This window comes from Chiloscyllium plagiosum, chromosome 20 (genome assembly GCF_004010195.1).
Source record: "Chiloscyllium plagiosum isolate BGI_BamShark_2017 chromosome 20, ASM401019v2, whole genome shotgun sequence".
NCBI lineage: Eukaryota > Metazoa > Chordata > Chondrichthyes > Orectolobiformes > Hemiscylliidae > Chiloscyllium > Chiloscyllium plagiosum.
In genome coordinates, this window is record NC_057729.1 from 8,263,907 (window position 1) to 8,278,730 (window position 14,824).

At 39.4% G+C, this 14,824-nt stretch overlaps 1 protein-coding gene across 1 annotated transcript in view; it reads left to right on the plus strand.

The window, feature by feature from the left end:
- The window catches only part of LOC122559948 (solute carrier family 12 member 5-like), a 125,182-nt gene that overhangs the window by 6,331 nt on the left and 104,027 nt on the right, over window positions 1-14,824 (plus strand). The window contains exons 4-5 of the mRNA XM_043710057.1: window positions 1,308-1,549; window positions 7,420-7,631. Coding sequence (XP_043565992.1) covers window positions 1,308-1,549; window positions 7,420-7,631 — 454 coding nt within the window. The remainder of the gene's footprint in view (window positions 1-1,307; window positions 1,550-7,419; window positions 7,632-14,824) is intronic.

The following is a 14,824-nucleotide window of genomic DNA, read 5'->3' on the forward strand; positions in this document are numbered from 1 at the left end:
ATCAGATCACTATCACCATCCTGGGGGTCACCATTGACCAGAAACTCAACTCACCATATAAATAGAGTAGCTGCAAGACCATATCAAAGTCTAGGAATACTACAATGAATAACTTGCCTCTTGAACCCCCTGTTCACTAAGTACAAGGCGTAAGATGAAATATTCCTTACTTGCCTGGACCGATGCAGTTCCAACAATATTCAAGAAGCTTGACATAATCCAGGCCAAGAAGCCCAGTTGATTGCCTCTGCATCCTCAAGCATTTAGTCACTCCACTGCCAAAACACCCACAAGTTCATGTCAAAACCACTCACCACCCTGACTTGGAAATATGTTACCGTTCCTTCACTGTCAAAGGGTGGGTCAAAGTTCTCTTGTGCCCTCCCTAAGGGCATGGTGGGTCTACGCACAGTACATGGACTGAAGTGGTTCAAGAAGGCAGCTTCTCAAGGACAACTAGGGACAGGCAATAAATGCTGGCAATCAGCGATGTCCATGTCGCATGGTGTAAATATAAAAAAGCATAAAGTACCTAAAAAAGCATTATCCCCAAACGGACCAACAATGCTTTGATTCCTGAAGGATGTTGAAGCTGACTGATTTAAAGCATTAAAAATCTTTCACCTGCCTTACAAAGTAGTTCAGTTGGTAAGTCTACTGTCCAATGTCATGTTAAGTCATTCACAAAAGAAAGATTCCAGGATTGATCGTGGCTCAGTATTAAGTTACAAGCAGGATCAGCAGTATGGTGGAACAGGAAAATGTATACTCTTTTCACAGAGGACAGCAGAAATCTGATTTTTCTTTTCTCCAAGGAGGCATGTGGATGCTGGGATAATTGGAACTGTAGGGATTAAAGTTGCTACAATTTCATTAAGTTCATATTAATGTCAAACAGGTATGGAGCTGAGGTGAGTACATGAAGCTGAGCTGTAGATCAGCCATAATACCATTGAATGGAGAAAGAGACTCGAGGAGTTGAATGTTCCTTTGTTTTCCTTTCTGCAAAATGTTTAAAAATTCCTTCAGTTGCATAAAATGTAAATTTTACAATATTCAGCTATTAAATCATGATAACAGCAGCATATTATCTTCTATTTATCCACCATACATTTAATTCTAACCTAAATGTTGGAGTGAATGTTATATTTGACTAATAGTGTTGACTGAAAAGACAATAGCATGATGGTTATATAATTATCAGGATTGTTCACCATGTTGGGAAGAGTCTAAGTGGGTAAAACACTTAGAAACAAGGGTGGCTACATTTGTTTACAAAAGTTCTGTAATTCCTGTACTTTTTGCAGACCTACATTTTGCCCAGCATGGCAATTTTCCACGCAGAGGAAGCCAGTCAGGAGGCAGCAGCCATGTTGAATAACATGCGCGTGTATGGAACATGTGTCCTCACCTTCATGGCTCTTGTAGTCTTTGTAGGAGTCAAATACGTCAACAAGTTTGCTCTGGTGTTCCTGGCCTGTGTCATCTTGTCCATTCTTTCCATATATGCTGGAGTAATCAAATCTGCAATTGATCCACCAAACTTCCCGTAAGTATAATACCACACGGTGGCAATACAACATTTAATAGCAATAGCCCAGCAATCATGATACCGGTTGGGTTCCATATCAATTGAAATTGGTTGGACTTTAATTCAACCTCATTCAGTCAGCTATATTATCTACCCTGTTCACAGCTAGGTAATCTCAGTCGAAAGACAGGTTCAAGAAAAATTTCTAAGTGTCATAATCTAGAGAGGAAATGGAAAATATTGAAAAGTTACAGCAAAATGAAAGATCATAGCCTTAACAATTGCTGGGTACTACATTATTTAGCCACTTTCTCAACTTCTGAAAAATCTTGTATCAGTGAAGGACTACAATTCAGCTTCTGGCCAGTAAAAATTGAGAAAAATCCCAGACTCACTCAGTACAAGTGAGACCATCCAAGAACACTTCAGGAAGATGGATTTGGCAATTGAATTCAACAAAAGCATGTTAATGTGTCAATGGGTACAGCCTAAACTGATGAGTTCTGGTCATGACCAAATGTTCTTCTTCCTTGGTATTTGTTGTGAAATCTGCTGCTCAGCACTAAATATGAAGTTGGTCCACTATTGAAAACCCATTATATCTCATTCAAAAGGTTGTTAGTTCTAAAAAGTTTGTTTTAACTCACAGTTGAAGAGGGGAATCTTCCAACAATTCAATTGACTCCTGTTGATTGCAGCTTGAGTGTGTCTCAATGGTGCACTTCCTGGAGAAATGTAAAATTACCAACAGCAACTTCCAGATCCCTCTGTTATACTGTGCATCTACTGATGCCTGAAGTTAAGAAATGACTTTTTCTTTCTTTCTGTCATGGAATGGGGGCACAGCTGACAAGACTAAGATTTCCCTAATTTCCCTGAACTGAGTGATTTCTAAAGCCAACTAAGAGTCAACTCCATTACTATGTGGAGTCACATGTAGACCAGACCAGATGAGGATGGCAGATTAGTGAACTAGATTTTTTTTTATTCTTTTAATAATTACTATTGGATCAGTTTATTTTTGCTCCAGATCTTATTAATTTGAATTCAAGTTTTGACCCAATGTTCTGAGAGTGTTAGGGATTACAAGTTCAGAGCCAATATCATTGTGTCATTACCTCCCCTAATAGTAATACATGAGTTTGGCAAACTATTCATTATTCATAGTGAGAAAAATAATTTGGACTTGGAAGACACCTTCTGAAACTTCAAAAGGTTCTAAAGTGCAGCTAATGAAGCACTTTCAAATTTGGTGCAATGAAAGTTTCTGGCAATACCAGTTTATTCATGAGTAACCTGCTTTTATCTTGTCCTGGTCAGTCTTCACAGAGTCACAGAGTTGTCACTGTACAGGAGACGGCCATCCATTCGTATGTGTTCTGGCTCTATGGATGATGCCATGACTTACTGTCATCCTCCCACATTTTCCTCATGACATTACACATCCTTTATCTTTACATAATCATCTAATATTCTATTGGATGCTTCAATTGAATCCGACTCCATCAAATTCCAATAGATCATTCCAGACTTGAACCACTGAGTGCATGAAAACGTTTTTTTCTCACATCACATTTACTACTTTTGCAAATCACTTTCAATCTATGTCCTCTCATTCATCATCTGTGGGAACAAGTGGGAATTATTTCTCGGTCTATTCTGTCTGGACTCCTCATCACTTAAACCTTCGATCAATTCTCCTTTAGTCTTTTCCAGTGCAAGGAAAACAGTCTCCACTTATATTCATAGTAACACAGCATGGAAACAGACCCTTTGGTCCAACTCCTCCATGCCGATCAGATATCCTAAACTGATCTTGTCTCATTTACCAGCATCTGGCTCATATCTCTCTAAGCCTGTCCTATTCATGTACCATCCAGATGCCTGTCTAATGTAATTGTACCAGCCTCCACCTCCTCCTCTGGCAGCTTGTTCCATACATGCACCACTCTCTGCTTGAAAAGGCTGCCTCTCAGTTCCCTTTTAAAACTTTCCGTTCTCACCTTAAAACCTATAGTTTTGGACTCCTCTACCCTGGGGAAATGACATTGGCTATTCAGCCTTTCCATATCCCTTGGGATTTTATAAACCTCCATAAGGTAATGCCCTCAGTCTCCAATACTCCAGGGAAAAAAGCCCCAACCTATTCAGTCTCTCCCAAACGCTCAAACCCTCCAACTCAGGCAACATTCTTCTAAATCTTTTATGAACCCTTTCAAGTTTAACAACATCTTTCCTATAGCAGGGAGACCAGAATTGAGACCAAAAAAAGAAGTCCTCACTTTCTCCTAGCCTAATCAATGTCCTGTACAGCTGTAACATAATGTCCCAACTCTTATACTCAATGCACTGACCAATGAAGACACACTTTCTTCACCACCATGTCTATCTGCAACTCCACTTTCAAGAAACTATGCAGCTGCACTCCTAGGTCTCTTTGTTCAGCAACACTCCTTCTTCTTCAACCATCTTCTTCAATCTATTTTCACAACTGAAGTTTGTCATCGTTTGGAACATTGATGTAAACCTCTTTTGTACTTTTCAGCTGAGGTCTAACCTCCAAGCCTCTTACGGCGACCCAAGCATCTTAGATGCCAGTCTTCCACCAATTTGATTCACTGTATTAGATATTAAGATATGGCTGACAGAACTGGATAATGCAAAGGCCATGGGCCATGACACCATTCCATTGATGGTACTGAAGATGTATGCTCCAGACTCTGCGCTAGGCTATTCAAGTGTAGCTACAACATTGGAATATACCCATCAATTAGGAAAATTGCCCACACATACCCTGTGCACAAAAACCAGGACAATTCCAACCTGGCCAATTACGTACCCATCGTTCTATTTTCAGTCATCAGTAAATTGATGGAAGGTGTCACCAACAGTACTATCGAGCAGTACAGGTATCCGCTCAGCAATAGCGTGTTCAGTGATGTCCAATATGGGTTCCACCAGAACCATTCAGCTCCTGATTTCTTTACAGCTGAGGTTCAAACATTGACAAAAGAACTGAATTCCAAAGGTGAGGTGAGAGAGACTGACTTTGACATCAAACCCATATTTGACCAAGTGTGGCAACAGGGAACCACAGTAAAAAAAAAGAATCAATGGGATTCTATAGGCAAGCTCTCTTCTGACTGCAATCATTCCTGGCACAGAAATGGTTCTGATGCTCGCAGGTCAGTCATCTCATCTCCAGAATCTCTCTGCAGGCGTTCCTCAGAGTAGTTTGCAATATCCAAACATTTTCAGCTCATTCATCAATGACCTTTCCTTCATCATAAGATCAGAAATAGAAATATTCACTGATGATTGCATCAGTGTTTGATGGAATACTCCCCACTTGTCTAGATAAATGTAGATTGAACAAAACTCAAGACGCTTAACCCATTTTCAGGACAAAGCAGCCAGCTTGATTGGCATCACAACCACAAATATTTAATTGCCAAAAGTGCTGTTAATCAATACGAGTCAAGACTGTGAACTGGATGAGAGAATAAGGGCTGAAAATGATTACTGAATCTGCTTTCTAATTTAGGCTTGACGTTGATGTGATTCACACATCACTTGTTTTGCTTCATTTCCTTGGTATAAAAATTGCCCTTCCAGTTTATAACCACACACCAATTTAAATCCTTACAAGCCTCCTCAGAAATGCTTCTGTCTATTTAACAGTAAGTCTTATTGTAAGAATGGCTACAAAGCACTCGTTTACAATAGGATTTCAAAGAAAGCTTCCATCAGCAGATTTGAATTGCAAGTGTTTATACCAGAAACGTGGATTATAGCATTAAACGTATTCTGCAGTTACCCTCAATACCAAACTCTATGTCACCCCAAACCCCTGCACCCTTTCACCTCACCAACACCACTGTCACTACCTTGTAAAGGCAAGGGGTCTTCCCTAGCTATGAATCTGCTTCAACTAAAAAAAACAATGTCTGGAACAGGATAGGGAATCCATAGTGCCCACTGGCTTCATAACTTTCCAGCTCCATCCCTAAAACTGACAAGGGATCAAAACTTCAACCCATACTTCCTGCAGGATTATTATCCAACCTTGGGACTTTTTGTTAGTGTTCACTCACACAATAATGATCATTCATCAGTCTACTTATTTCTATGAAATACAGCAAAGTTGAGAATAGCAGGGCCAAGAATTCATGGATATAAAGTAGTTGCAAAAAAAATCCAATAAGGAATTTTGCCTGAACAACATCATCTAGAAATTGATTGTAATACAGAACTGTTCTATGTTTTGGATTAATTGAGACAATTATCATTTAAGCCAAAACTCGATAAACATATGAGGGTGAAAATACAAGTGATAGAATTAGGAGAAGTAAGGTTGAAAGCAGTTCATGTACTGTGTAAATACTGGGGGAGACAAATTACCTAATTCTATGCTTGAGGTAATTTTATAGTTATTTTTAATCAACATGTTCAAATATGTTATGTCACATATCTGGAGGAGGTGAAACTTTAAGCCAGGCTTCCAAGCTCAGAGGTAGGGATCTGCTACGAGAGCCTGGGAGGTAAGTTAATGTAATGTTCACAGAAGAGGAATAAGTGGAGTAATGTACTGCTGGTTCATCAAAAATGAATGTGCAATTATTTAAAGTGATATTACGGATACTAAGACAGATTGAAGCAGCTTACTCACTGCAATGCTTTTACTTGCTTCTCAAATGATAACTCTGTTCATATGATTTTCTAGCATTGGAAGTTACCAATGACTCAATATACTGTTGGTTGGAGCTATGGATTAAATCAAAAGATGAGAGTGGGGAGTTTAACCGATATCAAACTGATGTTAAAATATTAACAATGTTTTTCCAAATCTCAAGTAGTTATTTTGATTAAGGTAAATTTACACAGGCTTTCTCTGCTATGTTATTGGGATTTCCAAAGATGGTTAGATGAAGATAGCCTCAGGTTACAGATCAGGATTAGATCAGGGATGAGATAGATAAGGAGCAAGATGAAGTCAGGGCAGGATTCGGTCAGGGACAAGATTAGATCGACAAAAGGCTCAGAATACTTTTTAAAAAACTACAAGCTCTGGAATATGACCAAAAATTGAATTTCTTAAAGTGAGTAGAAAAAGTAAAATTGAAGTACATTGGAACAACATAGTGTGTAGGGCAATGAAGAGACCATACAGACATTATTACATGGTAGTAACCTAGTATTACAATTGCTGCTAATCAGAGTAGCTAACTCCCTATTTGTCCAGTGCTTACCTCACCAAAACCTTTTCTATACATCACACGTCCAGAGTGAAACCTGTGAAAAGTGCAAAATTTAAGAAGATGTCACTTTAGCTTCTGACCCAGAGCTGCAACTGTGCAAGTGTTTGCCTCTCTGCAGAGTGTCCTCACTGAGGAAAAAGCCACATATTTGCTACCATCTTACTTTTACTCAGGATTAAATATTGTGAGTGAAAGAATAGATCAACCAAAGTATAGAGTGTGGTGCTGGAACAGCACAGCAGGTCAGGCAGCATCTGAATAGCAGGAGAGTCGATCTTTCGGGCAAAAAGCCTTCACCAGGAATGAGGCCGAAACATCGACTCTACTGCTCCTCGGTTGTGGCCTGACCTGCTGTGCATTCCCAGCACCATATTCTCAACTCTAATACCCAGCATCAGCAGTCCTCACTTTCACCCAGCTGAAGTATAGCCAGCCTTAGCTTCAGAATGAGTTGCATAATAATATATTATATCATCACCTTTTAAAATGAGCAACACCAAGGAGATCTGCTAACACATTATAATAGATTTCTGAGGAGGAATACCACAGTAAGTGGTTCTGCCAGTGTGTAATTGAAGTTGCTTCATGTTATGAGGTTTATAATTAACAGGATGTTATCTCTGTTTTCAGTGTCTGTATTCTAGGGAACAGGACATTGTCACGGCACAGTTTTGATGTGTGTGCTAAGGTAATGACTGTGGCCAATGAAACAGTGACCACCCAGCTTTGGCGGCTCTTCTGTACATCAAGTTTTATCAACGCCACGTGTGATGAATACTTTGAGAACAATAACGTCACTGAACTTCAAGGGATCCCTGGAGTCGCCAGTGGACTTGTCAGGAGTAAGTGGTGATAGAAAACATGCCAAAGAGGTTAATTACTCAGTTTGTTTGTGAGTTTGCATGTCAGTTGGGGTTTAAAATTCCTTCTTCTTCAATCAATATTGTCTTTCATGCCTATCGCTGGTGACCTTGGCTGGACATGCAGTCCCTTAGGTTTCAGTGTCATCCACATAGCTCATTCTTCACATGTGAAATCCCAGAAAGTAAGAATAAGCCTCAGGGTCAACCTCAGAATCATTACATTCCTGATGAAGGGCTTTTACCTGAAACGGCGATTCTACTGCTCCTCGGATGCTGCCTGACCTGCTGTGCTTTTCCAGCACCACACTCTCGACTCAGAATAATCACAGCCTATAGTGTGTTATTATCCAATATCCACAGTGATCACTGTATTGCAATTCAGAACAAAAACCTCTGCTGATTTCTCCATAAACCCTCCTTCATCAAAAGGCTTTGAGGTCAGTTGCACCTCAGCTGAGAGCTGACAGTTTAGCAGAAGACAGGATTAAATCTGAGAGCCTTGAGCCTGAATGGATTAGTGTGAATACTTACTGGGCCAAAGATGGAGCCAGAAATATCTCTTTTTAATTGTTCTATTCTGTTTGTGATGGTGATATAAAAAGATCAAAAGAACACGCAATTACTTAGAAAGTAATTTTAATCTTAGCAGGATACTGACAGAATCAGGTTGGGTGGTCATTTTGCAGACTGCCCAATTCTGCTTTCTGTGGATGACAATGAGCAGTACAATGAGACAGTGTGTTGAACAGGTAACTGATCCCATTCTATCAATTTCTTCAGTAGGATGGTTTTACTCTCGAGGAGTTTAGTACCTTCACTGATTATCTTATCAGTGGTGTGACATAATAATAACTGGGGCTATTCTTTTCCTTCACTAGCACTGGGACAAAATTCTGGAATTTCCTTCCTAACCTACGCTAAGTGGACTACAAAGATTCAGGAAGGCAGCTCGCCATCTCTTTCTCAAGGACAAACTAGGGATGGGCTATTAATGTTGGTCCAGCCAATGACATCCACATCCCATGAATGAATGATAAAGAAGTGTCAAAAATATCCTAGGCTCAAGTTTTCAACCTCCCAAAACATGAATCCCCTCTTTGTTTGTGGACGTTTGGTCCTTAGAAATGTCAGGACCAACATATTGGAAAATACAAATTACTACAACAAAGCAACAATTAATGGAATTCACAGTACAAAGGAAACAGAAAATACTAAGCAGATCAAGCGGTATCTGTGAAGGGAGAAGCAGAGCTGATGGTGTTTCAGGTCTATGAGTTTTCAATCAGATAGAGTTCGTTACATACCATACGCACAAGATCAGAGAGAGAAGTGAAAGTGAACAAGATAGAAGAAACAAACTGAAAGCCAGAAATTCTTCAAATTGGGCATTTCTAGATGAGGAGTGGTATTAATTAAACAACAAATCAACTAAATACTGTAACTTCTGGAAACTGGAAATAAATAATTCTAAAAAAATTAAATCTTTCTTGCTTAGAGCAGCAGTTTGCTTCATACAACCAACATCTTATATAGGAATTCAGTTCAAAATGTTATTATATACAATTACCTATACAATAGATCATGTGCTAAAGGGAGATAGGATGGAAGAAATAGAAAAAAGATTAGATTGTGAAGAGAAAATAAAGTACCTTCCCTTAATGTAGCATCTTTCGTGACCTCAAATTGAAATGTGCTGACTTTTATTATGTCAGGTGTAGAGCAGCCAAGATACCAAAGAGAGAGATAGAGAAGAAAGTGTAGTTTGTAATATTTCAATTAGTACACTACATGTTTATCAATCAAAATTTGTCAATCCTAGCAAGTGTCTACAGAAGGTGAGCTACTTTTGAGCCTCTATATTTTTTCCCATGATCCACAGTGTGTGTCCTATAGCTAAAATAATTTGATGTCAGCTGGTGGAATATTACAAAATAACTTGGCTTTGTTGACTGTAATGATCAGTTTTGGCGTTAGAACAGTTTTCTACTTCCAAAATATTCCTGGGGTTGTTTCTGGAAGGAGCGAACCATATCACAATAGTGCATAGTTTTCACCTGGTATAAAGTTTCAAAAAGGTGGGGAGGCAATGACGTAGTGATATTTCTTATTGATAGCTTATTAATCCTGAGGCCTAGGTAATGTTTTGGGAACCTGGGTTTGAATTCTCACATGGCTGATGTGGAATTTAAATCCAATTAAAAATCTGGAATTAAGGGTTTGATATGATCGTAAACCATTGTCAATTGTTGGAAAAACCCATCTGCTTCACCAATGTCCTTTAGGGAAGGTGACTGTGTGCTATCCTTACCTGGTCTGGCCTACACATGGCTCCAGATATACAGTGTTTTTGACTCTTAACCACCCTCTGGACAATTAGGGATGGACAATAAATGCTGGTCTTGCAGACAATGCCCATGTCCTGTGAATGAATAAAATTTTTTAAAAATGACTAAAAGAAAGGTAATTGATGAAAGCTTTTAGAAATTGATCTTGACTGAAATTGTTTCAATATATGCTTCATTTCCCATGAGTAAACTGATGAGATGTAAATTACAAAAGCAAAAAAAACAGAAAGTTTGTAGAACTTAAAAGAACTTGTCAATGTCTAGAAACATGGAATGTGGTTATTCTTGGTTCAGAAAACATTTATTGTCCAACCTCAATTGAACCTGTTGAAGGGCATATGTTCCAGGATTTTCACCAAACGACACTTTATCCAAACAGAAACAATTGAACATTTTTCTTGTGACAGCAGCCACTCAGAAAGTGTGATAATCATTTCTAAACTGAAGTGAGATAATTAAAGTTCCAATGAGGCCAGATAGTATTGTGTCTTCTTGTGGGCTGCAGTGAACCCGTCTCATGTACAATGTCCTCTGGATCCATCATAGCATTTGCTTTCAAACTAGAAACCATTGATTGTAACCCAGTTCTGTCATGGTCAGACAGAATTACAGTGAAGCACAAATGGAACTGTTAAATTGCTACGAGTGCTAATACATACCATGTCATCTGAGTGTGTAGTTGGGACAGCAAAACCTGGTTTGCTGGGGGTGGGGGCAGAAATTTTGGTTTTCCTGGATTCTGACCTTTTTCTGGATGGGCATTGGGTGCCACTTGTTGCCACCCTGTCTTCTCAGAGCAAAACTAGAAGAGTTTTGGTTCATGAAATGATATTTGGGCCTAGTTATCCACCAGGATAGACAGCTTCTCCAACCTGCAAGAAATGGCCTCAAAATCACAAGTCCCACCCTGAAGCATGGCACTTTCCAATTCTGCAGAGGCAGAAATGAAATTGAAATAGGCTTCATGCCTACTCTGCTCCCAGAGGCAGTTGACTGTACAAATGACCAGCTTACTCTATTTAAATCACAACTGTAACCCAACTGTATGTCACCTGGAGACACCACAGAGCAGACCAGGTCACAGGAGATCTGGGCATAGTGCATTTCTTTTGGAAAGACAGGCCCACTCCCTTTGGAGAAATGAGGGTGTGGTCCCAGGACACTTTGGGGATGAAGGGTCAGGTGATCTTTGGGAATGTAGGCTTCTCAGGTACCTTTTGGTGCGTTTTGGAATTATTAACTATAGAAATGATGGTGAACGAAAGGTGCTTAAGTCCCTTGGAGCCATCAGATCAGTTAAAAAAAGTCCTGGCAAGTAAAGCCAAACCAGTCAAGACTCATTAAAAGGTGTTTTTAAGAATCAATGTGCTTTTTCTTTCCTCAACAGAGTGTAGTCTGCAAAACAGAACTCTAGATAGTAGAACTTTCTTTTTCTCCCATATGTGTGGGACATATGGATGCTAAATAGGTTTTCATAGTGGTGAAGGGGGCAAGAGTCATGGGTGCAAGTATTAAATTGAATTGAGCGTATGAGGAGCCATGAGGATGGTGAGGGATTTTAGGTTGCATGGATTAGGGACGGAAACAATGTGAGAATCAGGAGAAAGACAGATGTGTGAGAAGTGAGGTACTGGAGGAATGTTTTATATTTTATTCTTTCATTTTAAATTTTGGACATAATGTTGGGACCTAAGAGAGGCTTTACACCTAATCTACCTCAGAAACTGATAGCCTCGACAGCTGTTCCTGGGATTGTCCTATCAGAATTCCAATCCAATTGCCACCCGAACCCTAACGACCCCCAATCAGCTCCCCCACCAGGGTGAAGGAGTGCAAGGACTGGGAATCCTTCCGCCTCTATGTACCAGAACCGAGAATGAAAGTCATGGCTCTGACATCCAAGGTTCTGCAAATTCTGTCTCTCCTGCAGCAAGTAGTACACTGTATGCTAGGCTTGAATCCCAAGAGAAGTTTGCACAGCAGTTTTAATGATGTTGTTTTGTATTTGGAACTTTCCAATTGAAACTCAAGATATTTAATCCCACCTTACTATAATTTTTGTCCATCTAAGTTTAGCACTTTAGCAAAGTGTTGCAACAACATTTCTTCCTAACATTGAGAAGGGTGACCAGTCATACAAGGTGACATTGGTACCCAAGAAACATATGTACTTTGTTGGCCATGAGATTTGGGACAGGGGTGCTTAACAGTGTTAGTTGACATGTAGATGATCTGCTATATTCGTATTTCTGATAACACAATGTCTGTAAGACTTTTCAGAACCTTAAATATTGTTAGTATGAACTCACCAGAACATGTAATCCAAGCCAGCCAGTTTTCCATCTGGGGAGTCAGGCTAATAATATCCACTATCTGTTATTTGCCTCCAAAGGAATCAGCGTGCTCTTTTTTTCTCAACAGAATATAGTCCACCAAACAGAACTCCAGATAGCAGAACTTTATTATTCATGTCCTCAAAGTATCCTAAAGTACGCTATTTTGAATTTTTCTGAAGAGCAAAATCCCACAAAATATAAACGAAATTAATTAATTTTAACTAGACTGTGAATATTTCACCAAGAAACTTGGGAAGAAACACTGCAAGAAAATCTTATATTCAATGAAGTGGAAATAAATAAAGAATAGACTTGTTGAGAGACTGCAGACACTGTAAACCAGCCATTTAGATAAATAAACTGTTATTGCAAACCTCTACTGTAAATGGTACAGTTGCCATAACTTACATTGAGTCATCATCTTAATAAGTAACATTACCACAGTACATGCCTGAACTGTGTCCATAAGAGTCATTCGTCTTCACTAAGTGTTTGCTTTCAGTGCATTCAGAAAAGGCTTCACCAAAGCTGTGCACAGTGCAAGATAAGGCTTAATGACTCCAATAAAGGAAAAGTGCCTTGAACTTTAAAGACCAATTTTGTGAGTCAAGTCCTTGCACATTCAAACAAATTAATCTTCAGTGTGCGCGTATCTGATTATTTAAATCTCTCTTTCCTTGAATAACACCATATTGCTTCACATGCTTATTTTTCTGCTTTTTCAAGTTTAGTAGATCAGACTGAGATTTTGAAAGATTGGATTATTGTTGGTCTATACACAATAAAAATCAATATGGTTATTTTGCCATTTAAGGGCCATGACTTTACAAATGATTAGAAAAATAGTGTTTTGGAAGCATTAGAATTAGAAACAGACTTAAGTTTTATTGTCATGTGTACTCAAGTACAGGCGTACAGTGAAAGATTTACAATAGCGACCCACATGGCACCATCTTAGGTACAAAGTATTGTTTGCATCTGAGATTCAACACTGTGCCAAACAACTACTCCAGAGATGTACTTCAACACAAATCAATCCAAAGTGCATAGTCTAATGATGCTCAATCTGATCTCATCGCCAATTTGTCCCACTCGCTGCATAGAGTTCTACAGATAAACTGAATAAAAAGAGCAGATCAAAATGATATGGCTCTAAGTTGGAGTGCTGGGGTTCCTGGAGTTTTTGATACTGTGCAGAAATTGTACTATTCCAGAGCGACATCAATGCTCATTCATCAAGCCTGTCTCAGGTTCATAATGCCTGGAGCATCATTCTCGATGCTTGTTATCGCCCACCTCCTGCCTTTCTCCTGCTTCCCTGCCCTCTACAATCCCTCCAGTTAACCCAGTCTCACTTAAATCTCTGATGTACAAAACCAATTCTGAACTGAAAATAAAATCAGCTTCCTTAGCGTCGCACACCTGACTGCTTCAGGTGTGAAAAAGGGTCATATTGCAGATGTGGAAGTGTTAACAAGGTTATCTTGCAGTGTTACCTGTTTACTTTTGAGAGGATAACAATACATTGATTAGAGTGGGTCACTGTGCGGGTCAATAAGAAGAACATCACTGCATGTGAATCAATGTAGTCTGACTGTGATTGTTGTGGTTGGTTCAATTTGTATGGAAATAACTTAATAAAGAGAGTTTCACAGCTGCTGCAGAAATAATCAAAGCAAGGTCCTATTTAACTTGGCATGCTTTACCTACAGGCAGGGGACATTATATTAGATAAAGAGTCAAGTTTCACTGCAACTAATCCGACTCTACTGCATTGATTATGTCAAGTATAAAAATATACATTCATTTTCAAAATAAGAAGGTGGTTGATAGTAAAATTGCTCTCATTCAGTTTAACTCATTCACCAACACTAATCTATAGATTCAAAAGAGTGTTGACCCAAATGCATAAACATAGATTTCTTGTTAGAATGCTATATTTATATCAGGTGAAATGTGAAGCTTGACATGTAAAGCACTTTGATTGATGCACTGGGCTAGCCGCAATGTCCTTCACGTCCATCATATTGCATTTTCTCTCTGCTTTTGCGTCCTGCTGGAGATTATATGGCTGAAAGATGGAGTAGTGGGGCTGCTGGAGTAGTTGATACTGTGCAGAAGTTACACTGTGCCAGAGCGATACCAACTCATAAGACCATAAGACATAGGAGCGGAAGTAAGGCCATTCGGCCCATCGAGTCCACTCCGCCATTCAATCATGGCTGATGGGCATTTCAACTCCACTTACCTGCATTCTCCCCGTAGCCCTTAATTCCTTGTGACATCAAGAATTTATCAATTTCTGCCTTGAAGACATTTAGCATCCCAACCTCCACTGCACTGAATTCCACAGGCCCACCACTCTCTGGCTGAAGAAATGTCTCTGCATTTCTGTTCTGAATTTACCCCCTCTAATTCTAAGGCTGTGTCCACGGGTCCTAGTCTCCTCGCCTAACGGAAACAATTTCCTACAATCCACCCTCTCCAAGCC